This window comes from Vanacampus margaritifer, chromosome 16, assembly GCF_051991255.1.
Source record: "Vanacampus margaritifer isolate UIUO_Vmar chromosome 16, RoL_Vmar_1.0, whole genome shotgun sequence".
NCBI classification, from domain to species: Eukaryota; Metazoa; Chordata; class Actinopteri; order Syngnathiformes; family Syngnathidae; genus Vanacampus; species Vanacampus margaritifer.
Window position 1 is genome coordinate 12,710,790 of NC_135447.1, and position 26,511 is coordinate 12,737,300.

The window sequence follows — 26,511 nt, forward strand, 5'->3', positions numbered from 1 at the left end:
AATTGGCCAGGAAAGCATATTCAATCGGTTTGCTTTCAAAAAGTGTTGAGCTGGTGGGTCATTCTGCCGTCACTTTTGCCCTTAGTAAATGAAAAGCACGTTTGATTGGGTTGAGGTCAGGTAAATGTCTTGACGATTGTGAATATTCCATCTGTTTGTCTTCAGAAAGTATTGCGTTTCTGGGTCTTGCTGTCTTTACTTTTGTCTTAAGCAAAATACTTGAATTGGTTTAGATTAGGCGAGCGACTTGGCCAATCAAGAATATTCCATTGATTTGCCATCAGAAAGTCTTGAGTTGGCGGGTCTGAATGCCTTCACTTTTGGCTTTAAAAATAAAATAAATGCTCGTTTGGGCTAAAATCAGATGACCAAATTGGCCATTGTAGAATATTTCATAATGCCTTCAGAAAGTCTTGAGTTGGCGGGTCTGAATGCCTTCACTTTTGGCTTTAAAAATAAAATAAATGCTCGTTTGGGCTAAAATCAGATGACCAAATTGGCCATTGTAGAATATTTCATAATGCCTTCAGAAAGTCTTGAGTTGGCGGGTCTGAATGCCTTCACTTTTGGCTTTAAAAATAAAATAAATGCTCGTTTGGGCTAAAATCAGATGACCAAATTGGCCATTGTAGAATATTTCATAATGCCTTCAGAAAGTCTTGAGTTGGCGGGTCTGAATGCCTTCACTTTTGGCTTTAAAAATAAAATAAATGCTCGTTTGGGCTAAAATCAGATGACCAAATTGGCCATTGTAGAATATTTCATAATGCCTTCAGAAAGTCTTGAGTTGGCGGGTCTGAATGCCTTCACTTTTGGCTTTAAAAATAAAATAAATGCTCGTTTGGGCTAAAATCAGATGACCAAATTGGCCATTGTAGAATATTTCATAATGCCTTCAGAAAGTCTTGAGTTGGCGGGTCTGAATGCCTTCACTTTTGGCTTTAAAAATAAAATAAATGCTCGTTTGGGCTAAAATCAGATGACCAAATTGGCCATTGTAGAATATTTCATAATGCCTTCAGAAAGTCTTGAGTTGGCGGGTCTGAATGCCTTCACTTTTGGCTTTAAAAATAAAATAAATGCTCGTTTGGGCTAAAATCAGATGACCAAATTGGCCATTGTAGAATATTTCATAATGCCTTCAGAAAGTCTTGAGTTGGCGGGTCTGAATGCCTTCACTTTTGGCTTTAAAAATAAAATAAATGCTCGTTTGGGCTAAAATCAGATGACCAAATTGGCCATTGTAGAATATTTCATAATGCCTTCAGAAAGTCTTGAGTTGGCGGGTCTGAATGCCTTCTCTTTTGGCTTTAAAAATAAAATAAATGCTCGTTTGGGCTAAAATCAGATGGCCAAATTGGCCATTGTAGAATATTCCATAATGCCTTCAGAAAGTCTTGAGTTTGTGGGTCCCTCTGCCTTTATTTTTGTCTTAAAAGGAACCCCAACTGTAACGATAAGTTTGCTCTATATTATTTATTTGGTTGTTGCTAACATAACTATGAGATTCATTTTTCAAAAATCATTAACAGTGTAATTATGTTTTGTAGAAACTTTATTTGGACGTACGCAACACATTAAGTGCGTACTGACGTAGAATGGCGGCTGGCTCTCTTCTGAGCAATGTGAAACGTCTATAAAGAAAGCAAGGTAAGCCTCGTAGCGATCCTAAAGAAACAACATGCGATCGGGAGAGTCACCCTCCCCCACGTCGTGCTCTCGTCATTCATCAGACGCATACAAGAGTTTTGATCATCCCTTTAGGAACGTAACGTAGATAACGTAAGTTTCTACAAAATTTATGAAACTGGAAAAGATTTTTGAAAAATTCATCTCATAGTTATGTTAGTAACAACCAAATAAATAATATAGAGCAAACTTGTCATTACAGTCGGAGATCCTTTTAAAAAGTAAAGAGCATGCTCTATTGAGGTGAGCAGAGATGACTGACTTGCCCTATGAAGCATATTCAATTGGTTTGTTTTAAAAAAATATGTTCAATTTGTGGGTCTTACGACCTTCACTTTTGTCCACACTACACAAAATGAAAATCACGCTCTATTGGGATGAAAGGCCTAGCCATTAAAGATCATTCTGTTTGCCTTGAAAACGTTTTATACAGGCCGGCCTTGCTTTTGTCACTTTTGTCTTTAGTAAGTGAAAAGCATGCTTGTGTGATGAAATGACCACCATAGGATCTTCCATTACTTGGCCCTGAACAGTTTCATCACGACTCTGAAAGGCAACAAGACAAAATAATTCTACAGTATCTCTTCACGTAGCGAAGCACTTGAAAGAAAAGTGGCTTTTGGATCAATACATCTTTATTGAAGCTATTGTTTTTAGCCGGTTAAAGTTATTCATAAACTGACAAATTGGGTCCTGACATATCTTAACGCAAACAACGTTTCAAATCAATTTACACCTGCTTTTTAATGTTTTTTTTATGCAAGTACTTTATTTATAATGGAGCACAATTCCCTCCCCTTGAAAGTATTATTTTTACTTGAGTGCCATGATTTATGCGTCTTACACCTCCGCAGCCTTCACGTCACTTTGACTGAAGCTCATCTGTATGGAAGCCCATTAAGCGGAGATATGAGGCACTCGGGCACGGGACAATCTGGTCCAAATGAATTCATGAATGAGGATTTTTTTTTTTCCTCCACACACTCACACTTCATCTTCCTCCTTTTGCATTCATTTCCCCAGCGGTTTTCTTTTGGCTACGAAATCCCAGCAAAGCGATCGTTTCCATATTGATCGACGGAGGAGGATCCCCTCCGTCTTGGCGGCTTTCATGCAAAAGCGATGGGGGGCCTAGTGAATAGACCAAAATGACGGTTGTATGCATTTCATTTTCAGGGATGATATGCTCACAGAGAAGAGATTTGGTCCCTCAATGCCTCCCGCATCGATATTTACCCCTGAGAGATGAGAGTCATAGTGTGTTCTCGTGTACATACACTTGTCTGTTGACATTTTGAGACTTTGATTCAAATAGTTTTGAAATAATATACATTTTTGCACCCCAGGAAGAGGAAGAAATGGAATATTCCTTAGTGGACCCCAAATTGAAAAAAAAAACACAAAAAAAACATTGAAGGCAATGGAATTCAAGTGTCAATGTGCAAGTTGGTCACCTGACCTAAAAGAGGTTTTCATCTTCTGTAAATAAAAGTGAGGGCAATAAGAGCCACAATCCTAAGAAATTCTGAAGATTAAGGAATTCAATTATTGTGATTTTACAAGTTACTTATGATTATTGTTAGTTATTTGAATTATGCAAAAGCTACATCACTGATTTCCTCAAAACGTAGTAGAGGCTGGCACACATCATGAGGTTTTTGGCGCTGACTCCTTCACAATATTCGCCATTAGAGTCAATGGTACAGTCCAACTCAGAAGCAAAATGGCACAGCCCGTGCTTTCGTAGTAACACATTTTTTCCATTTGGGCTTGACGGAGTTCTGCCCACTACTGAATGTGATTCTAGCTAAATTTTTAACATGACACTGGTCGCCTTCATTGTCCCCCTGCGTGAACGATGCTGCATATTCAGCCAGATAGGAAGAAGGGAAAAAAGATGTGATAGCAAGTGTCGGCTGAGCGCGGAGCCATAAAGCAAATTCTCCTTCCACTCAGCACACCAGTCATGGCCGATTTGCCGTGCGAAAGTGTAATTCCTCCGGTGAATTACCACTCGTCGACCTTTCGCGGCATTACGAAAGGGCACTTTCACGCATAAATTTCCCACGGAACGGCGGCCAGGCTGTGCTTTATCACTGGCGGAATGGACGCCGAATCACCCTTGGTGTTTCCTTTGAGTCCGTATAAGCTGTAATAAATGTACTATTGTCGCGGAACCTGTTGACTAATGGTGTCATTTGTGCGGGTATGTGAGTCTTTTCAGGACTGGAGGACAATTTAAGTAACATATTTGAAAAACAGACCATTTCTTTTTCGTAGATTTTGTTTTTCATGTTTTGAGGCCAAACTGATAAACAACCATAATTTGATTCATCTAGTTCAGCTATCAAAGATTTTTGAGATATTTTATTTGTCATGTATTTTAAAGCTTTGCTAAATAAAGCCTTTATCATTAAAATAAGAAATCTATATCGTATTTGGGTACACATTTAATGTTAATGTTATTCTAATTACAGATACGGGGTTGAAAATTAGTACTAATGTTTTTGTGTTTTTTTGCTCACAAATACAAGCTAGCTGTGTTAGCAGTTATGCTATCAGGTCAAGAACAAACACAGTTGCATTGGTTGAGTGATGCATTCCAGTATGGCTTTAATTATTGATATACATACGAAAAGCTTAGTTTGATGATGTCATTTCTTGCTGAGTCATGTAGCTCACTTTTTTTCTCTTCCTCTAGATAAGTGGTCCCCAACCACCGGACCGCAGACCGGTCCTGGGCAGTGGGCCACTTTGGACCACTTTGAAAGAATAAAAAAACTTACTGTGCTTGCGGTTAATTGATTAGCCGAGGCTTAAAAATATTTTATTTTGAAAAGTGACTGGATTCTCTCTGTTTACGACGGACTCGGACGACGAATGCTTATTATCTCAGTCGCGTAGCGCTGATGCTAATCGTTAAGTTAGCAAAATGAGTCTGTGAAAGTTGTAGACTTGTATGAACCGGTCCATGGTGGAAAAAAGATTGGGGACCACTGCTCTATATGACTAAAAAGGTGTTTGCTAACAGGTTGTGTGTATGTTGACAACCATAGCTGATAATTACTGTTACTTGTGTTTGATTATGTTGTAAATATGTCTAAAAGCAATGTCTTGACAATTACAAGACATATCAACAACATAATACCCAAAAATCCATTTAAAAGTTATTTAATAATATAATGATGAATAATATGTAAGTCCGATGGATTTATACTGCAGTTTTGTAAACACTCAAAGACGCTTTACAATGGAATGGAGACATTAACTCATTCATTGCCATTGACAGCTATAGACGTCAAAATTATTGTACATTTAGAACAGATATAAAATTTGTGATTATTCGTGAGTTAACTAGTGAAATCATGCAATTAATTCTAATTAAAAAAATTAGCGCCTGACGCCCCTGGTTTTTAATAATCTTTTCTTTTTTTACCGCGTCAGGCGATTACATTTTTTAATTGTAATTAATCGCATGACTTCAATAGTTAAGTCATACGTAATTACAAATTTTATATCTGTTAAAAAAAAATCAAAGTTTTTATATTCTAGGAACAATTTGAAACTAATAGAAATAGTTCAAATGAATTTTTGACGTCTATAGCCATCAATGGCAGGGAATGAGTTAATCATGCACTCACACTTTCTCACGCTGGTGGTGGCTTTAGTAACCACAGCTGCCCTGGGGCAGGCAGGCTGACGGAAGCATGGCTGCCAGTGTGTGCCTATGGCACCTCCAACCACCGGTCCCATTCATACACCAGTGTGAGTAGCACTGGAGGCAATGTGTGTGAACTGTCTTGCCCAAGGACACAACAACACATGATTTGGGGAGAGTGGGGATTGAACAGCCGACCTTTTGATTACTGAATGACCGTCTCTACACCCTGAGCCATTGAGTTGTGCATTAGGAGACAGTGACAAGAGAAAAAAAGCCATTATAGGGGGTGCTCAAGTGCTATTTGATATTTTAGATAATATTTTGGAATCACTTTTACTATAAATTACACAGCAAGTGCATGTTTCAGTATTTTATTCATGGGTTATTTTAAATTCCATAGGGCGGACAGAAAATATCCACATGTTAATACTAAACTGGCCACACGCACACACAAAACAGGATTATTTGGCGCCTTTAGAGCTAAAAGTGATGATCATAATAACGATGGTAATAAAAGCCTCAGTACCAGTTGCTGCTCAGGTCGCCATTTAGCACGTAATGAGTCGGAAGCTGGAGGTAAATGTACAGCACGGTGTCCACTCCCAGGAAGGTTTGTTAGCCACCGGCTCGTCATGTGGCTAACGTTTAATTAGCCCCATTCATTTGCTTTATCTTTAGCGGAACAGAGCCAGCGGTAATGCTCAGCAAACGGTCATTCGGCTCAATTAAAAAACACACAGTAGTTTCCCAAACAGCGGTGGGCCATGTTTGTATTGGAAGCCAGTTCAATGTGCAATGTTCACAATGACGACATGTTCTTCCACTAGTAAATCAACACTTCCCTGTCATTTGACCAATTAAATGAGGATTTTAGCCTTCTTCTCCACTGCACTAGTTTGGAGGTGTGACACGCCATCTGAAAAGATGTTACGTGAGTTACATTGCTTCCAGGTAGACAGAACGATGTCTAGAATTTAAATTCCAAACTGGTACAAAAGAGACACATGCAGACACATTTAATTTTACGCTGGAATAACTCAACACCTTACCTCAAATAAACCTTTTTCCATGAGCGACTGATGCTTGGAGAGTAGAGCTGGCATCTGCAAAGCTGTAGAGCGATCAGGGACTTAATCTTTCTAAAATAGTAGCCTATGGTCTAATAAGTAGACTCCTGAATTAATCCTGGGGTACATTTACTAGAATAATTCAACGCCTTCCTCAGATAAACCCTTTCCTTTTCCAATGTGTGTCACCCTGGACATCTTTACCGCAACACAAACTGCCTGGAGAGCAAAGGTGACAATCAAAGGCTAATTAGATGCTGCTCAAGTAGTGACTTCCACTCTAATAGCCCCAAATCCTCACTGGGTACACTGTCCGTGTAAATAAATCCTCACCTCAAATAAACACTTCCCTTTTCAAATAAACCCTTCCCTTTTCAACCGTGTGTCGCTCTGGATGTCTTTACCACAGTAAAGAGTAGAAGTGTAAAGTTGGTACACAATTAAAGACTAATCAGGCCTTGATTCAATAGTGTCTTCTGCTCTTATAAACGTCACAACCCCTTTAATTGCTGAGTACATCCACTTGAATAAATAATGTCTCACCTCAAATATATGTCAACTTTTTTTCTAAACTGGTTGAAGAGGAGAAGTGGTTATCAGATGACTGTTACTGTCAGTAATTGAGTAGATAAACACTTCGAGCCTCCTACCTAATAAATGCCTTACACTTGGGAGAAAATGCGGAATAGTCTAAACTTCTGGAATGTAAACACTCCAAGATTTATGCATTCGCTGGGCATAAAATAATTGGGGTTGTGCCCTATACATTGTATGGCAAAGCTGAAAACTTGACCCCTCGCCCCCAGTAAACGCCCGGTGATGATCCATCATTGTCTCAAGCGGCAGCCCATTTGCCCCCTCTGACACGCTAACAAATCCCCATTCATAATCGAGGCTCCTTCCAAATCCGAGGCAATCAACCGCGCACGCGCAACACGCACGCCGGCGAACGCCTCACCCCACCTAATCTGGACCTCTGGACGGCCAGCGGGGAAATAAGCTTTATCACCGGCCCTCCCGTTTGTGACAATTCAATCGGTTCGGTGTCTCCAGTGGCATGAATTATGGATGAGTCTGGGAACGGGGCTCTGGGATTTATGACCGCAGGCTTCGGAAGGAAATCATGAAAAAATGAGGAAACACTGGCCATTATTGACTTGATGGGTGAATGACTAATTGATTTATTGATTGATTGACTGTCTTTGGCTTGCATATACGCCTCACAGTGTACTCACTCTACTTAAATTTAACGACATCAAGCATGACTGAGTAACAGGAAACCGGCGGAAGAGCTGTGTGCAATCCTTCGCAATAAAAAAAGCATGACGAAGCAAGGAAATGTGAGCAATACACAGGAGAAAGAATGCATTCCTTTTAATGACTGTAAAATATAAAATGTCACAAAAACCTACCTATTCAAATCTGTCTTATTTTTATTTTGTTTTTTTACGTAATTATTATTTCTACTTTATTTTATACATTATTGTGCAGTGTTTTGGCCGTCCACCAACATAGTAAAATATTGCTACATACACAATGCATAAAGTATGTGGTTAAATATGATATATTGTAAATAATTGTAGCAACATAAACAAATTCTAAAAATAAATATAATATAATAAATATTAAATAAATAATAAATAAATAAATCTCCACCCACAGCAATCACATTTAGAGTCACAAATTCACAAAATTCCGTCAGGTTTATGCCACAGCAACAGGTGGTGCTGTACACTTTATTTATTTTAACTTGTCTTTTATATACATTTTAATCAATTCAGTTCATTTAGTTCACATAGCTAATGGCCACCACCAACATGGGAAAAAATACTATTTATTTTAAATATATTGATTTATACATTGCACATTTTAGACCTTAGTCCACTAAAACAGAATATATATAGATATCTGCGATTGGCTGGCCCCCCGCGACCCTTGTGAGGACAAGCGGTTAAGAAAAGGAGGAATATATATATATATATATATATATATATATATATATATATATATATATGGAATATAAATTCCTGAATTCATGGAAATCAACACAAGTTGTCAAGCGCTGAAATTAAATTACATTTACAACATTTTAATATATTTGGTCACCACAAACATATAAAGATACGTTAAAAATATGAAAAAAAAATATTTATTAAAATATATATATTTTTTTTAATCGTTTCAAAACATATTTAAAAATACCCAAACCAGTAGTGTTAAAAAAAAACAAAAAATGAAAAAAGTGGCTCAGATAATGGATGGATGGAAGAATTTTTACGAGCTTTCATGTGGTGCTGTACTAACCCTAAGGCCACTTTAGCTATTTCAACTTCAACTTAAGAAAAATTCAAATATTAACATGGTAATATTAAATATAAATAAATAATATAACAGGTGTGGACTGTTATTGAAGTGTTGTAATAATATGACGTTAACTAATTAAACCATTAAAAAAAAACACTAGGAAAAACGATGACGTCATATTCATGCGTCAAGTGAAACGCTCAAAATAAACAAAAGCAACAAGTTCGCATTCGGTTGAGTGAATTCTTTAAAAAGCTAGTTTTATTTATTTATTTATTTTACGTTTTTAAATAAATTCGTAATATGCTAATATTGTGGAAAACACTACCAGAAGTGACGTGTTCTTTCGAGCGCCTATTACTTTGAAATCGCTGCGCTTTGGCGTTTGGCTTTAGTGTGAAAGTTGTACGCGGAGGAGGAGGAGGAGGGAGGGAGGAGAAGAGAGAGGGGATAGCAGCCAGACAGTCAGCCGGGGCTTGCTCACTTCCGCACGGCCGCCGCCGCGCCGTTCCCTCCCTTCCCTTGTTGTTCTTCTCCCGGAGAGATGAGGCGGAAGGAGAAGCGGCTGCTGCAGTTCGCCGGGCTGCTCATCGCGGCTCTCCTCTTTCTCCCCAACGTCGGCCTGTGGTCATTGTACCGGGACCGGGTCTTCGACAGACCGGCGGCCACCGCGGCGGACGGACCGGGCGGCGGCCAGCAGACACAGGTGAGCCCGTGTTTCGTGTTCTTTCTCACAGCCGGGTGACATTTTGTGTGGTTTGTGTGCCAAGCCGGGGAACTCTCCATGGTGCTGATCCAGGCTCGGGCAATATGGGAGCTCTGCTCGGGCAAGTTCAGAACCATGGAACGCCGGTCAAAATATTAGGTACACCTTAAAGTGAGCCAGTACGAGAACCTTGGATAAAAATCAAGTCTTTTTTTGGTGATAGTGATTTTATAATTTACATTCATTTTTGATAATTGGAGCGTAGTACAGTGGAATTTTGGCGAGAGAAGTGGTATCTACCCTATACTATCATCCATCCATCCATCCATTACGGTGTGTACACATTAGGGTAACGGGTGAGCTGGAGCAATCTATCCAGTTGACTTTTAACAGGAGAAGCTGGTTATCAAATTTCCATCAATTTTCAATAAATATAACATTTCCTGGCATTTTGGGTAAGAGAAGTGGAATAGCAAATAATCCCATTTATTTCCCATAAATGGCACGAGAGTGATTTGACGCTTACTAGAGAAGTGGGTTCCATCCATCTATTTTCTATATGGTGGCCTGTGAGTTAGAAGCAATCCAAACGGACTTTAGGCAAAAGAAGTGGGGTGCCTTCATTTGTCAAGTCAACTTGCACTTTTCCTAGCTGACATCTGGTGGGAGAAGTTGGATATCAAATAATTTCCATCCATTTTTGATAACTAGTCCTTGCCCCTACTGACTTTCAAGCATGTTAGGTTAAAGGATGAGGAAAGCGTAAAAAATGGATGGATGCATATTGTGGTTGTAATTTGCAGTGGTCTTGGACTACAATGTGCAGTTTCTAATAATGTCATTATTTTTTTTCTCACTAGAGGCCAAAGACAAAGTGTTAAAAGCGGCAGATCATTTTTTAGGATGTTTTTTGAATACACAAAAGCAGTCCTTCCTTTGATCAATTATTGGCTGCTGTTTAACAGTTTAGTAATATTGAGTCCTGTATGTGTTTAATGACTAATAATGAAAATTAAAATGCCCCCCTAAAAGTGCAGAGTATTAATGTCCTTCCAACTGAGAGTCGCGCATGACCTTCTCCCTAATAACCTTTTAAACGGCACACATCTCATTTTTATTGAAAGTTGACAAATGTGGAACCAATTTCATTAACTTCCCCGAAAAGGACCTTTTTTTCCCCTCATTTTCTTCTCCAGCCATAGATTGCTTCGTGGTCCCTGGTGATTTTTAACAGCCTTAATAGCTAATTACGTGATATGCCATCACAGCAGAATTGATCCATTTATCAATTGGCAGCTATTCATAAATGAGCTTCATTTTTTAAAAAGGGACTCACACAGGGCTTCCCTAAGTTAAATTAAATCTGGTCTTTTTAATTATTTTTACACAATGGCATGGGCTGCTTAAATTTGGATCTGACAGTTAGAAGTTTTTTTTTTTTTTTTTTTAACTCCACAGAAACTTTTCTATTGTCATTTAAAGTCATACAATAGTTGGTGCTTAGTTTGTAGAGCAAAAGGAAACACTCCGTTTACATGTTGGACTAGAGTGGACTATTTAGTTGCAAAGGCAATGTAAAGTAACAGTGTAATTTAGCATAACAGAGCACCACTGAAAATGCACAAAAATATGAAAACAAAACACTTAGCATTGAAAACTTAAATCTTTGAAGCAAGGGCAAGCTAGTTTAATGGAGTGATTGTACGTAACTGTGCAATGTAACTGCATAATGTATCATTGCGATGTAGCAGCGTAACGGCATAACACAACATCTCAATGTAATGTAACAGTGTAATACAGCAGCATAACGTAACATCCTAACGTAACACTGTAACAGTTCAATGTAGTAATGCAATCTACCATTGTAATGTAACATCATAACAGCATAATGTAACAGCATATGATAGCGTAAGAGAACAGCATAACGTAAATGTAACATAACAGCATATTGGCAACAACGTAATGTAGCAATGTAATGTCACAACGTAAAATTGTAGTGTAACAACATAACAGTGTAATGTAACAATTTAACATAACAACGTAGCACAACGCAAAGTTACAAGTTAACAACGTAATGTCACAAGGTAATGTAACATTGTAACGTAACAACGTAGCATAGCAAGGTAAGGTAACAATGTAACGTAACAGCATGACATACACAAAAAGTTAGGAAAGCACTGATGGATGTTCCAGAAAATGCTAATGTTCTATTTGGGGGTTCAAAATTTGTTTATGCAACTTTTGATGCACCTTTTAAAATTGTAAACATTTCAAATCGCAAAAATGTCAATGTACCATTGTGTTATTCGTTCCAATAGTTGTAAGTAATGGGACTGGATTTGGCTATGGCTTGGCCAACAACAACACTCCCTCAGTGTGTTTTTGAGGGAACGAAACAAAAAAAAAAAAAAATCAAAATTCAGATGTAAGGCTGCTGGGGGGACCCCCCCCCCCCCCCACAACCCCCGTACACTCTCCCCTGGGGCGACACAGTGTATGAATGTAGTTCCTCGGCATTCTATTTCATCTGGCGTATCAGGCCGCGTCTCGTCGCGTTTAATCCGCTCTGATCTCGCTCGGCTGCTTTCCCGTGCTCGCCGTGTCATCTCCGAGCGAAGCAGACGCAAACCAACAAGGGGAAGCAAATGTGCGCTACAAACGGCTCTAACAAGACTTATGTGGGAAAAGGCTGAATGGGATTAGCGTATTGATTTCTTTATATTTTCTTTTTTTCTTACTAGCTACTCCACTGAAGCCGTTACCAGCCCGGCGAGATCAGCCAAACACAAAGCGGAGAGACGCGCGTTTTGTTCTTAATTTGTCTGCTCTGGCGTTGTTTACGAATCGTCGAGCAAAACAAAAGATGAATGAGTCGTCGCGATGGGAATCCACGGAAGTCCATTTCTACTTAAATTTAAACACAACGTTTCTCTTTTAAGCCAAATGTCCCCTTGAAAATAGTTAGTAAGCATAGTAGCAACCAACTCGTTCTTATCATGTGGCTGGAAGTTTTTGTGCAACTTTTGAAGCCATTCCTTATCCAACTAAGTGCAATTTCTCCAGAAATTGCGTGGGAATCCTGAAAGCGGAATGCTAATAGCTGAATGCTAAGTTGAATGCTTATGAATGATGTTTCCAGCATTCCCACAATGATGCCAGTTACATTTGTGAGTTTACACGGATGGTAGGGTTGCAACAATTCATCAAATAACTTCAGTTAATTCAGTTACAAAAAATATACTACAGCTTCTACAGGAGAACGTGAGGAAAGCAACCCCAAGTGGATAATATCAAAAGCAATTTTTATCCGATTAATTAATGGTATAGTTGGTAAAATACAAATTTCTAGGTACAAGTACATACTGTAAGTCCATGAGTACTCAGCAATACCGATACCAAGTTACCAATACTAGTACTGTTAAAGGTGTATTCAAGGATGAGTGGATCATCTTAACGATTAGTTCTCGATCCCGTCAATCAATCAGCCGTAACGACGTCATGCGTGCTCGTTCCGAGCTGCGCATGCGCGCTTTGAGTATTCGTAGCATGTAGCATGTAGCACCTGAGCTTCTAATTCAGCCATTCATCGTTGTAGGCGATCCACCGATCTCGCCGCATACTTTGAAAATGGCTGAGAGTCGCAAAAGAGGACATCAGTCTATGAAGTGAGGCTGGCTGCAGAGACTGATGATGATGATGATGAAGATGAGCACGCACGCTCCCGACATTTGATAAGCGTTTCCCCCGGACGCGCGAGACAGCTGGTAGGATAGTATTCCGCATGCGCATTTAAAAAAAAAAGCGACAAACGGACGTTTGGCTTCTACTTTTCGAGAAGATCCTTGAATACACCTTTAATACATAAAACTTATATTAAACCAATGACAGATCTTTGTTGAAAAAGTGTAAAATAATAAAAAACAATTCTTAATGAAAACAGGTAAATATGCAAAATAAGTATATGCGCGAAATACAGTGATGGACAAGGTCATGCCGCCAAATTGAGTGAAGAGTATCGGCAGCCATTGGGAGTACTTCATACCTTGAAGCCCGATGCGAATATCTGGTATCGGTACTCGCCCAACCCAATCTAATCTCAGCAGTATTACATTGGCCATTTTACGTGTGGTTGGAGCCATTGCAGTGGATGGCCCTGAAAGCGTTCCAAGTAAGTTTTCACTGCTGATTGACTCACCCGTGCGAGAAGTGGCCGACCGCGAGCGAGCAGAGGTGGGAGGTGGCGAGGTAATTGCATCTCTCGGGGGGAGGGGGTCAACGCAGCAGATGAGGAAGCGGTGAGAATGCGAGTGGGAAAGTGGGGGCGTGGAACCAAAGAGCGACTGCTATCTCTCAGTAGGTGGCGGAGAGGAAGTTGAAAAAGGGAAGTATCGACCCCGGCGGGGTGTTGAGAGAATGAACGGGATGCGTCGGTCTTATCGCTCTTACCGTGGGATTTGGCTGCGTCCCGAACAAATGGCTTTGTTTGCGCCGCCTCTTTCGTTGGCGGCAACAGATGCGAAGGAGATTGCTCACAAGAGGCGGCTGCGAGGTAGACGCGAAATTCACAGCAAGTCTGTTTCCTGGCTCAAATTAAGGCATCATGTCATCAGCATAAAGCTATAATATCAGCAGGAAAACACCATAATACTAATAGGAACAATATCATAAAATTATTTAAAAATAGAATAAAACACATTACCATGAAAATAAAGGCATTATGATATATGAAAAAGTTATAAAATTACGAAAATAATGTTGTGTGATTGAAGCCGCAATATTACAAGAAAAATCTAAATAAAATCATATTACCACAAAAATGGTCGTACTGTAGAAAAAATATAAAATATATATAATAAAATTAAAATATAAATATATATACATATAAATATCTTAATAATATGAAATATGAATGTTGTAAATTAAAGTCATAACGCTGCCTGAAAAAAATAAGACAATTTTATCAGATTAAAGATGTAATGCTACAGGAAACTTGTTTTAGTATTACGAAAATCAAGTTGTATTTCTAGAAAAAATACACACCATTATCAGATTGAAACATTTAGCGAAAGCGAAACATTTTACCGTTACGAAAATGAAATCGTAGTTAGCAGATTAAAGCTGCAACACTATGTACGTGAAACGCACGTTTTTTTAGTATGACGATTTCTGACAATAAAGTCATAGGATTTCCAGAAAAAAGCCAAAGCATTATAAGGTTAAAGTTGTAACATGACACAAAACATATCTCAGTGTTATGAAGTAAAGTTGTAGGTAATTTATTTTACCAGAAATAAAGATGAGTAATTTTAGTTGTCTGTTTTAAATTTGCCATCTTTTCTCAATGCAGTTCTGTTTATTTTTTCAAGTGACAATTTAAAAAAAAAAAAAAATGTTTTTGCCTTGCTACTTCGGGGCTGTGTTTTGTTTTTAGTTTTCGTATTAAAAACCGTATTAAAAAAAAAGCAGCATCGTGAGCTCGAATGGAGCTTTTGATTGCAACAGCGTGAAGACAGCATTATTTTTTTTCTGATGTGTTCCACTCGGCGGCAGAGACTCGTTAGTGTATTTGAAACACTCCCCTCCCCATAGCCCCCCTTCCACATTGTATCTTTTGTCAAGTGTCAGCAAGGCGCATCCTGCCAATGTTGTTTAGCGAGGCCGCTGCCGGTGAGAGTGAAAAGATGCGTGTGTGGTTTTTCCCTGGAAATGATTCACTGTCTTGTTGTCGAGGACACCCGCCTCATCATTTTGAATAAGCTCATCACCGCTCAATCAAAATAAGACCACGGGAGGTGAGTCAATAAAGTTTTTTATTTTTTGACTCAATGAGCTGAAACTGAAAACAATCTCCTTAAAGAAAGTCAACAAAGTCTTGCTTTGTGACTCAAAACACTCTCAAATTAAAAGTCCTCATTGAAATGAAACGAAACGCTAACACCAACAACAACAAAAGTATTTTTTTAAACAAAAAAAATACCTCTTTGTGCATTATGATAATATTGACGTTGTGCTGTTCCTTCTTGGCCACCGGGGGCAGCGCAATATATCGCTGGCAGAATCTACGACGCCAAAAAGGATTTGTTTGCTGAGATATTAGCGTTGCATCGAGCAAGCCATTTTAAACACTTTAGTTTGGTCAATAATTTGTATTTAAAAAAAATAAAATAACACACCTACGACTGGCCATGAGCATCCATTTGTGGAAAAAAAAGTTAAATTTACTAAATTTTGACATTTTTGCCCAAATACTGCTTCATAAAGCATAATGAACATTGCAATGTGCCATATCACAATTTGTGGTTTTGATTAACGACTCAATGGGCAAACAATTTAATCAGTAAACACCACGGCCTTGTATCTCGTGGATTTGTGCTTTTCAGAACACAAAATCACATCGAGAACATAACTCCAGTGTTGCGTTTGATTCGTTGTGTCGTTCTTATTGCCGCAATGCATTCTGGTCCGCTGACCTGCAGTGTGGCTGCACAAATGACCTGTGGCATCTCTGCAGCAAACACAGTCAAACTGGATAAAATGTGTGTGTTTTTTGACAGCGTATCAGCTGATAAAAAGAACTTTCATACTATTTATGGCCTTTTTCATATTCCCTCTTTACTCATGTGGATTCTTGCGGGTCTGATAGGATGCGGAAGGAGAGGGAAAATCCAAATTGAATTGAAGTCAGCTGAATGCCGGATTAATGTGTCCGTTTGCATTTGCTGTGCATTAGTGCTGAGTGACTTTGGCTTTTTTACACAGACTTGATTATTCCCTGCATTTGTCTGTATGTGTGTGTGTATGTGGCAGACTGAGCCAGTGGGGGAAAAAAAGAAAAAGAAAAATAGATGCTCTATATCCTCATGTGCCCCTCTGCCAGTTTCCCCCATCCCCCACATTCCACATCCCCATCTGTTTCCAGGCAAATATTTTTAGGGTCCTCTTCTTCAAATTGCTTTGTATCTTTGGCGGTGTTATTCTTAGACCAAATCATCTATTACAGGCATGTCCAGCCTGGTTTCGAAAATTCAGCCCCCAAAACCCGTTTAACTTTGAAACATGATATTTTGTCAACATGTCTATCAGGAGTACACACAGTGAGTCTGCCATTTTGTTCCCCAAAATTTCATTTTAGGGTCATTTGGCCATTGCCAGGTCACTAGTGCCCCTAGTACTTTTTTGAAAATTTTGCCCCGAATCTGGTTTCACTTAGCAACATGAAATTTGGTAGGCATGTCTACCCAAAGTAGACACACAAAATAGTCTCAAGAAGGCATGCCTGAAAAGACACAGGAAGTCTGCCATTTTGTTCCAAAACAGCCATTTTAGGTTCACTTTGCAATTGCCGGATCAGTAGTGCCCCTAATACTTTTTTTAAAAATTCAGCCCGTGAATCTGGTTTCACTTAGCAACATGACATTTGGAAGGCATGTCTACCATGAGTAGACCCACAAAAAAGCCTCAAGAAGCCATGCCAGAAAAGACACAGAAAGTCTGCCATTTTGTTCCAAAACAGCCATTTTAGGTTCACTTTGCAATTGACGGATCAGTAGTGCCCTAGTACTTTTTTAAAAATTCAGCCCGCGAATCTGGTTTCACTTGGCAACATGAAATTTGGTAGGCATGTCTACCATGAGTAGACCCAAAAAAAAGTCTCAAGAAGCCATGCCCGAAAATACACAGAAAGTATGCCATTTTGTTCCGGAACAACCATTTTTGGGTCACTTTGCCGTTGCTGAATCTGTAGCGCCTGTAGTATTTTTTTTTAACATTCAGCCCTCTTTCTGGTTTCACTTAGCAACATGAAATTTGGTAGGCATGTCTACCATGAGTAGACCCACAAAAAAGTCTCAAGAATCCATGCCCGAAAAGACACAGGAAGTCTGCCATTTGGGGCAATTTTGACATTTTTTCTTTCTAAGTCAATTTTGTTCCATTGCTACCCATTTTGAATCACTTAAGTTGTACTACTTAACTTGCTTTGAACAGACACTGAACTGCAACATTTTCAAGTTATTTTCATTGTATCAGTGCTGAATGTGGTGGCATTAAGTTTAATGCCTCTCTGTAAAACACAAAACTCTAATTATCCAACCATTTAAAAATTCAGTCCTCAGCGGCAGTTTGACTTAGCAACATGAAATTTGGTAGACATGCATATCATGGGAAGGCTCATATTGCCCATTTCCAGATGTCCTCCATAGATGAATTTGTCCCCACACATACATCGCATAAACGCACCAAAGCAAAGTTTAGCAACAAAAAAGTTGGCAGCTCGGCTTGATTATCGAGCTTGCCCTCAGCAAACGAATCAGGTAACCGACCACATCGGGGATGACAATTACCCAATGAGAAGGCCAAGCGGTATTGATTGTGAATGTTGATTACAAAAAAAAAAAACCTTAATTAAATATTTTCCAACTTCTTCCCATCCACAGGAACTGAACCATATAAGGAAGGTCGCCCAGGTTGGGCAAGACGGCGTGCGACGGATGGACTGGCACGACTACGACGCCATGCGAAGGGACGCTGCTCGAGTTGGTGAGAATAAACCCACAGAGAAAATCACTCAGTGAAAGTTCTGAACTCCTTACTGTTGCCTTAGCTAACATCGTGCTGGGTTTCTTTAGAGAGCAAAATGGTTTGAAGCATGTTTGATCAATAATAGGCAGAAATCTTCACAATTAATCGTTTCACATGGTTATTTTTTATGATTTGTTTTTTTGGTGGGGGTGTGGGGAGATGGTGAATAAACCAATACTAGACAGATGGGCAATACTAGATTGCCCAAAACATTAGAATTGTTATCATATAGCCTACTTCTGAGAATAATAACATAGTGCATTCATTTTAATTTAATAGCTTCATAAGTTATTAGGAGAGCGTGAATCGTTCACCCATCTGAGTTGGCGATAAAAAAAAAAAAAACAGTCAATAGCGTTGGCATCAATTCTGCTTCTCATCTTGTCTGAGGAGCCCACCTTTTCCCTTCTTTATTCCAAATTAAACAGACGGTTGATTTGTTAATAAGACGAAAAATATTTAGCTGCCAAGTGAGCCAGAGTGGAATTAGAGCTCCTGCAGTTGTTTTAAATGAGAAACTAACGTCACCACAGGGACCGAGATGATGGATAAGCAGTGATGCTGAGCAACTGCTGTAGAAAATAGTGGCCATGGGGTGGAGGCATTATCTTTATTCATCACAGTGTTATGAAGATAAATGTTGTTACTTTTTAAACAGATCATATTTAGATCAGTTCTACGGTATATAAAACAAGTGCCAGATGTCTTTTTTAGTATATGCCGCGGGCCGCTTAAAAATGTCTGGCGGGCCACAAATGGCCCCCAGCCCATAGTTTGGACATCCCTGTCTCAGACAGATGGGCAATGCATAATTGCCAAGCGAATTGTTTTATATGGTGTATTCATGCTTCTTCTTTCTTAGGCATCGCATTAACGCGATCCGTCCACGCGGTGCAAAACAAAACGTTAATTAGAGGAGTTGATCTCTGAAACGAGCTATTAAGACGAGGCCCTCGCTCGCTTCGCTTACCGCGGCAAAGCCGACAGATCGTTCCCGCCTAATGGAACACGGCGTCTCCGTGTAATTTGATGAACTCCTTCGACAGTGGATCGGCCTTGCCGTGCGTGCCCCCGCCGCCTTTTGAGCAAATTGACGATAGGCTAATGGAACACCTCTATTTTGACGCGCCGCCTGAAAGGAGCACAAAGACGGACTATTGTGGAACGATTAGGCCTGTTTTGTAGAAGCGTCATTGTACCTGCGCCTTTCTTGATACTGTGAATTTTATATTCTTTTGATGTTCTCCCGTAGGAAACGGCGAACAAGGAAAACCTTTTCCCATGTCGGAGGCGGATCGGGTGGACCTGGCCTACAGGGAGAACGGCTTCAACATCTACATCAGCGACCGCATCTCGCTCAACCGCTCCCTTCCGGACATCCGCCACCCCAAGTAAGTCGTGTCGGTAACCTTAAGAACATTCCCCAAAAATTGGAGCAAATACATTTTTTTTCCAGTGCAAAGGGATTCCTTGCATAAAAACTCCCATTCAAGGATGGTACAAACTGCTGAACAGCAAACCAACATTATAAGTGGAAGAACTCGTTTTGTCTTTATTTCCCCACAAAAATCAACTGAATCAAAATTTTGATACTGTTTAATATGCTGTCAAATAGTGCTGTCACTATCGAATATTTTTAGAATCGATTAATCCATCGATTATTCAATCGATTAATCGACTAATTTTAATTTTGCATTAATGTGTATTACAAAAGCATTTTCCCGCCTGATCACTGCTTATTAATTCACTGCCTTTGACAAGTATACTAGTCAATTACATATTTTTTAACGAGGCTAGATGGGTGAGAATCTGATTTAGCTCCACTATAAATGTCAAACCTGGAAACAACGTTACTGATGCACAACCACCGGTAGATGACATCATTGCCCCATTTTATACGAAATAAACACAGTTTGAGAGTCCATGGGAATAATGGCTGCATTTTGTGCAACCTACATTTTTCTACTGTTGATTATAAAATAACGAAAAGAGCGTCTATTCTGTCATTTGGCAGATTCGGTTTATATATAATTATTGGATATAATATCACGTGGGTATTGAAAATCTTGAAATTTTCTAAAGTGGCTGGCAGTGATGAGTTAACTAATGACTGGTGTTTATTTTGTACTTCGTATTTGTATAGTGATTTTTAAAAAAAATGGGGGGGGGGGGTGATGTTGTACTATGTTACCGGTTCAATCATTGTTTTCCAAAGTAAAAACAGATGTTTGCAAATGTCTAATTTTGAGTAAACACAAAAGATAATCAGTCTTCTTTCATGAATGACTACAGAAATCAGGAGACAATTACTGTTGATGTGCTGAAATCAAAGGATTTGAACGATTTTAAATAAAAAAAATGGCTCCAAACGATTACTTGATTATTAAAATAGTCGTCGATTAATTTGATAATTGATTACTTGTCGATTAATCGCTTAATTTTGACAGCTGTACTGTCAAATCATTTTAATTCCCTGATATGATTTACTGTAATTGTTTCATATTTTATGCTCTTCTCGGCCCACGGAAAATGTCCATACATAAAAATTATTACAAAGACTCTTGAGCTATTTTGCAGTGGATCACTATCCCTTTTACCGCTGAATCTGGTGCTACTAGCCCTTTTCACACTGTTGTAAATGCCGGGACAAAGCTACTGTTTCTCCGCTGGATCTTTGTAAATCAATCGTAAACATTCCGACATGCTCTCAATCTCAAAATCCCATCAGTGGACGCTTCACCCTTTCCTGAAAAACAGATTCCAATTCTTCCTCGCTGCCATCTTCTCTCAAAGGACCGCCGTGCGATGGTACTGTCACTTATAAAAAGCCGGCCTACCTTGACCTTAAACGACTCTCGTCGGACTCTGTTGGTGCTCTGCCCTCCCTCCGACTCCCCCCCCATACGGCGTCGGTTTGATTGGCGTGCTGTTGATGCAACCTTGCGACTGACACGTTGGCCGTGGTTTAATTGAAGTGTGTAGACTTGCCGAATGCCAACAGATGCACACGGGTGTTCCCTGTGGTCTGGTCTGTTGTTGGGATTCACCGTGACCAACGGTCGCCTGTCCATCACAACGCCGTTCTGTCTCCTGGCGGTCATATTTGAATGCGGTCGTCGAGTCCACCGGCAGGAAGCAATCTCTCATCCCGTTATTACTGTCGCTGGATTTGTCTCAAATACTGATATTATCTTACTTCAAACTTACCTTAACCCTACTAACACTAAACGGCAAACCTCTAATCCCTAAACTTTCTAACCTACAATCCTACTAAACCAATCTTTATCTGCTAACATCTAAACTTGAAATCAATGACGGACGCCTGATTTGTTGAATAGTAACGAATGACGGGAAACTTAAAAAAAAAAGTGATGGACTAAGCATTGCCGGGAATGAATTTTCGTCCGTCAATGTAATCATTAGTCAGTACCAGCGGACCTTTTCAGTCCGTTTCTCTGATGAATAATGGAAACTAAATATTGTCGGACTGACGATGATGGAAGGGTGTCCCGACTGTTGACAATTGCCAAATGCTGCTCAAAATTCATTGACATGTCCACTTTTTTCCCAGATTAGTTTCCAGACAATTCCAAAAACATGGGTATATTAATTTAAGACTCTAAATTGTTCATATGTAACCTTAATGAGCATGGATGTAATAAGCAGGGTTGGGAAGGTTACTTATCAAATATATTCCGTTACAGTTACAAGTTACTTGCTAAAAAAAATGTAGTTAGTAATGTAATCCAAGTACCATAATATATCTTTTCTTTGGTCCTTCCTTGGGTCTCCTGACGGCCTCATGACTCTGGCTGGGTTCTGAAGTGTTCGGTTTAGGTGAACGGTATGGGAATTTTTTAATAGGTTTTAGGTGAACTAATGAATACACACTCACACGCACGCACATGCACATACACATACTCACCCACATACAAAATATATTTAAAAAATAAAATAATAAATAAAAGTAATGTAATCCAAGTACCATAACATTAAAGTAATGTAACTTGATTACTTTGGATTACTTTTCGATTACCCCAATTCCAATGCCAAGTGTGCTCATGAAGACAAAATAAAAATAGATATCACCACAATAAATATTTCTATACAGTGCAACCCTGCTATTTGCGGAGGATAGGGACGCGGGCAGCCTACAAATAGCAAAAATCCTTGTATGATTGACATCCATTAAAATGCATGTATTGATTGATTGATTGATTGATTGATTGATTGAGAAGGCTCTATGCTGTTTTTGAACTCTTACTGAAAGCAGCCACATTTCATCGACAGACGGACAGACACTCTCTCTCTCTCTCTCTCTCTCGCTCGCTCATCGTAGAATTTGTAACCCCTCGAAATAATCCCCATTTTTTAACAACCTGTAATCTTTCTTTGGGGGGGAGGAAAACCTGTAATCTGATTACATGTTTTTTTTCCTGTACTGTAACGGAATACAGTTATATATTTTTTGTTTTTCTGAATACGTAACGCCAGTACATGAATTCCGTTAGTCCCCAAGCCTGGTAATAAGTGTGTCGGTGACCATCTACAGACCAATGTAGAGCCACAACTGTTCAACTTCAGTCCAGAAGTCTTAACTATTGCAAATTGTCAAATTAAGTCAAGTTTTACTTTTTAAATGACTCAAAATTGCAAAGCTATTAACAATATTTCTCGCAACTCTTCAAATGTGCGAGATGCTGAGCAAATGTCAGATGCGCCAAGAATTTATACTTTTAAGCCGTGTTTCTGTATTCACCTGTGCACTCAAACTCGAGAATGCACTTTATGTAGAAATTGCGTGTGAATGCTGAAAAGCTAAAGCTGACTTAATTGAATTGTTGGAAATGTATGTGAGCGTTGAAACTTGATTTGATACGGTCACGAAATGTGGAATCAGGAGGTCAAATGTGTAAAATATCTTCTTTTTTTTTTTTTTTTTTCTGGAGAGCTCAGTATTGTTCATTCGGTAATTTTACTGATTTGACATGTCATCATCATTGATCTTTTTTTTTTTTTTTTTTTAATTTGTAATTTTGAATGGTCAAATTAATTGGTCAAAAAATATGGAAGGAGCAGGTCCATGTGTCAAGCATTTTTTTGATTTTTGTGTGTGTGTGTGGAGATGCGTATCCTAAATTTTTAAATCCTTTTGACGTTTAAATCTGTTGAGAAATGTGAAAGGAGACGCGCCCTTCCGCATTCACACCACTAAACCACGACCTTGAAATCTTCCAATTCTAATTAGCTTTACATGCGTGTGTGTGTGTAGCTGTAAAGAGAAGCTGTACGCCGAGAAGCTGCCCAACACCAGCGTCATCATCCCGTTCCACAACGAGGGATGGTCGTCATTGCTGAGGACCGTCCACAGCGTCCTCAACCGCTCGCCACCGCAGCTCATCGCCGAGATCATCCTGGTGGACGACTTCAGCGACAAAGGTACGCTCTCTCCACGATCTCGATCCCATCATCACATCCTTCGCCGATTAGCGATTTCTGTCACGATGCCTCGTTGATGGATGTGTTTACCTTCCGTCTCCACAGTAATGAGATGTTCCGCTGCCTCAGACTCATTTAACGCAAATCAGAGGCTGAAATTGAACCCGCTGCTCTGGGAAAAGAGCGAAGCGTGTACAGCGGAGGCTACACCGAGAGATTAGCGGGGTTATACGCTTTGCCGAAATGCCAACACGGTGGCTTTTGTAGCGTAGCCGTAAGCGCACACAAAATGGTGCTATTTTGGTCCAACTCAAGAGTTCTACAACTTCCGTGCCGTTGGATACAGTACTTGTCTCAAGTCCTATTTTGTAACGGAACTGGCAACGCATAATTTGGCATGCTTGATTTAGGCAAAGAAAACATCCCATTAAAACAGTCCATTAGAAAAGCTCAAGCTAATGCAAGCAATGCCTCATAAACAAGAAACACTTGGCTCGTTCTCACGTCATTAAACAAGTGTCATTTACATATCAATGAAAAACATGTAATTGCCAAGTATTTTTGGCTTTTTAGCTTAAATGAAAAGGGTCTTTCTATCCCGGAATTTACTGTACATTTCATCTGTCCAATTAAAAGCAGGTACCCCCACATTTTTCCTTAAAAAAATTGTTTTTTTCCTTACAGCCAAAACAAAAACTGAAACAAAACCAAATAGATTTTTATTTTTCATTTCAGACACACAAAAAAGACAGTCAAATGTGATTTTATTTTATTTTTTTGTGTTTTGGTAAAAATGATAACAATCTTGAAATCTGTGAATTCCTTTTTTTTTTTTACCCAAAATACAAATTCAAATTTGGTCATGGTTTAGATTAATATTTTTTGGGGGATGTAGCTAAAACCCTAAGATTTTTTATTTATTTATATATATTTTTATATATATATATACTTAATTGGCCCACATCAAATGGTAATTACATATCATGGCTTTCCGATGAAAAGCGTGCATCTCCAAATGTGACTTATTTCTTTTTATTCAAACCACAAATTATATTTTTTCCCAGGGGGTGGGGCAGCAAAAAATGAAGATACATATTTTTCATTAGGCACCAATGAAAAGTATGTACGCATTTTATGAGTTAACCCTGGAGAACCCAAGAACCCTTTTCTTCTTTGCAAAATTATGAATTATACATTAAATGACTGCTATAAATTCATTGAACACCAAAATATATGTTTTTTCAATTTTAACCCTTTTTTTTTAACTAGCTCAGAGTTGCTAATTTATCAAAATATAGATATAAAACATACAACTAGGCATTCTGCAACATGATATGAAATAGATTAACAAAAAAAAAACAAAATTTTACCATCTGATGGTTTGCTGGGAAGATGGTTTTGTTTGGATTGATTTCCAGCTCAACAAAACAGCATGTTGGCAGCCATCTTGTCACCACCACCCTGGCTCATGTAAGTGCAATATTCATCCACTAGATGGCCCCATGCAGGGGTCAGAAGTGGCACTCTGGACTTTTGAAGTTAAATTTGTAAAAAAAAAAAAAAAAAAGTCTGTTATTTGAGTAGCAGAATTTATAGGGGCCAAATTTGACCCCGTGGGTTCTCCAGGGTTAAAAAAAAATAAAAAAATAAATTAGTTTTAAAAACATGTTTTTTATTGGACCACTGTCAATTGTGATTTACATTGTCACTGTCCAATGAAATGCAAGGATCTCCAATTTGGAATCTTTCTTTTCTTTTGTTCTGATCAACGTCACAAGGTTGATTAGTGTATTGCGATTTTTTTTTTTGTGCTTTTCATTCTCGCCATTCACGAGGCCAGGTCGGAAGCGAGAACATCACCGAGCTACATGGTTGAGGCCTAACCCTTGCGGGCCGTCGGCTGTGATGTTCTCTCTCAGGGCCGCTGCCCTTTGATTAGATCTCATTCCAACTGTAATTAAGCCTTAGACACCCAAGCAGAACGTGAGATTCAATCGATGCTTCTCCGCGGATGAGAGACTGCCTGAGGAACGTCAGTGGTAGATGGAGGAAGGTTGTGGGAAGGGAGGAGGAGGAGGAGGAGGGCGGGTGCTACAATGGTGAAGTGTTTCTATGCGGACTGCCACGCAAATCAATGTTCCGTTCTCGTGAAAGGCTTCCAGTATAAATAGGCAGGCGGGGCATTATGGAGGAGAGAAGTGTTTCATCACGGAGCAGGAATCTGCGGCGTGCTGCATGACTTTGCAAATAGCTAATAGGAGAGAACGTACCAGGAGGAGGAAGGAGGACAAGCAGGTGTGTCGCTCGCCGACTTTTTCCCTGCGATTCCACCTTGATTTGCAGCATACTTTTGTGCGGTTATATGAAAGGAAACCATTGGCCAATTGGCCGTCTTGGAGCGAAGCTGTCAGACAAAAGGTACAAATTAGTCGGCTATTTCAACTTTGTGGACGGCGGCGTGGCTCCGCTTCTCGCCTGTTGCCATGGCGATGTCCCCGCAACCAAGCATGTTTAATTGAGTCGTCAAGTAGGTAGAGTAACACTTGCACTAACCTTATCACTCAACGTGGCGCTTTTCTATGAACAAATGGTCTTTTTGGGGACTTTTGGAGATATCACAAATTGGGAACTTTCCATGGGAATTCATAGGATTTAACTAGGAATTAATTGAGGGTATCCAGTGCTAATTTCGTCGACGGAAAAAATTTCGTCATATTTTTCCGTCACGAATATTTTTTTTCAAACGTTAATGAAACCAAAACTAAAATAGAAGCAATTCATTGAGACGATGGCGATTAAATTGACTGACAATTTATTCAATGACTAAAACGAAAACAACACAAGTAAGGAAAATTCACAAAATCCAATCAGAAGGAATGAAATGCGGGTGGGAGAAAAGAACCACTCTGTTCATGGCATTTTATTTAATGTTCAAGCATGTTTCAATTTGTTGCGCATTTTAAGATTAATCTCAGGCAATTATGCACTTTTTTTTTTTTAATTTAGGTGAAAACTATGTTTTAGGACTGCATATTATTGTTAGTTCAACATGTTTAATAAAGACA

The 26,511-nt window shown here is 39.2% G+C and overlaps 1 protein-coding gene across 3 annotated transcripts in view; it reads left to right on the top strand.

The window, feature by feature from the left end:
* Window positions 1-9,121: 9,121 nt before the first annotated feature.
* LOC144036613 (polypeptide N-acetylgalactosaminyltransferase 10-like) overlaps window positions 9,122-26,511 on the top strand; it is a 32,796-nt gene continuing 15,406 nt past the window's right edge. The window contains exons 1-4 of one of the 3 annotated variants that reach the window (XM_077547388.1): window positions 9,122-9,427; window positions 17,863-17,965; window positions 19,260-19,398; window positions 23,280-23,446. In XM_077547388.1, the coding sequence (XP_077403514.1) occupies window positions 9,266-9,427; window positions 17,863-17,965; window positions 19,260-19,398; window positions 23,280-23,446 (571 nt within the window). In that variant the 5' untranslated portion in view covers window positions 9,122-9,265. The remainder of the gene's footprint in view (window positions 9,428-17,862; window positions 17,966-19,259; window positions 19,399-23,279; window positions 23,447-26,511) is intronic. The other 2 variants (XM_077547387.1, XM_077547390.1) reach the window with 2 other exon arrangements.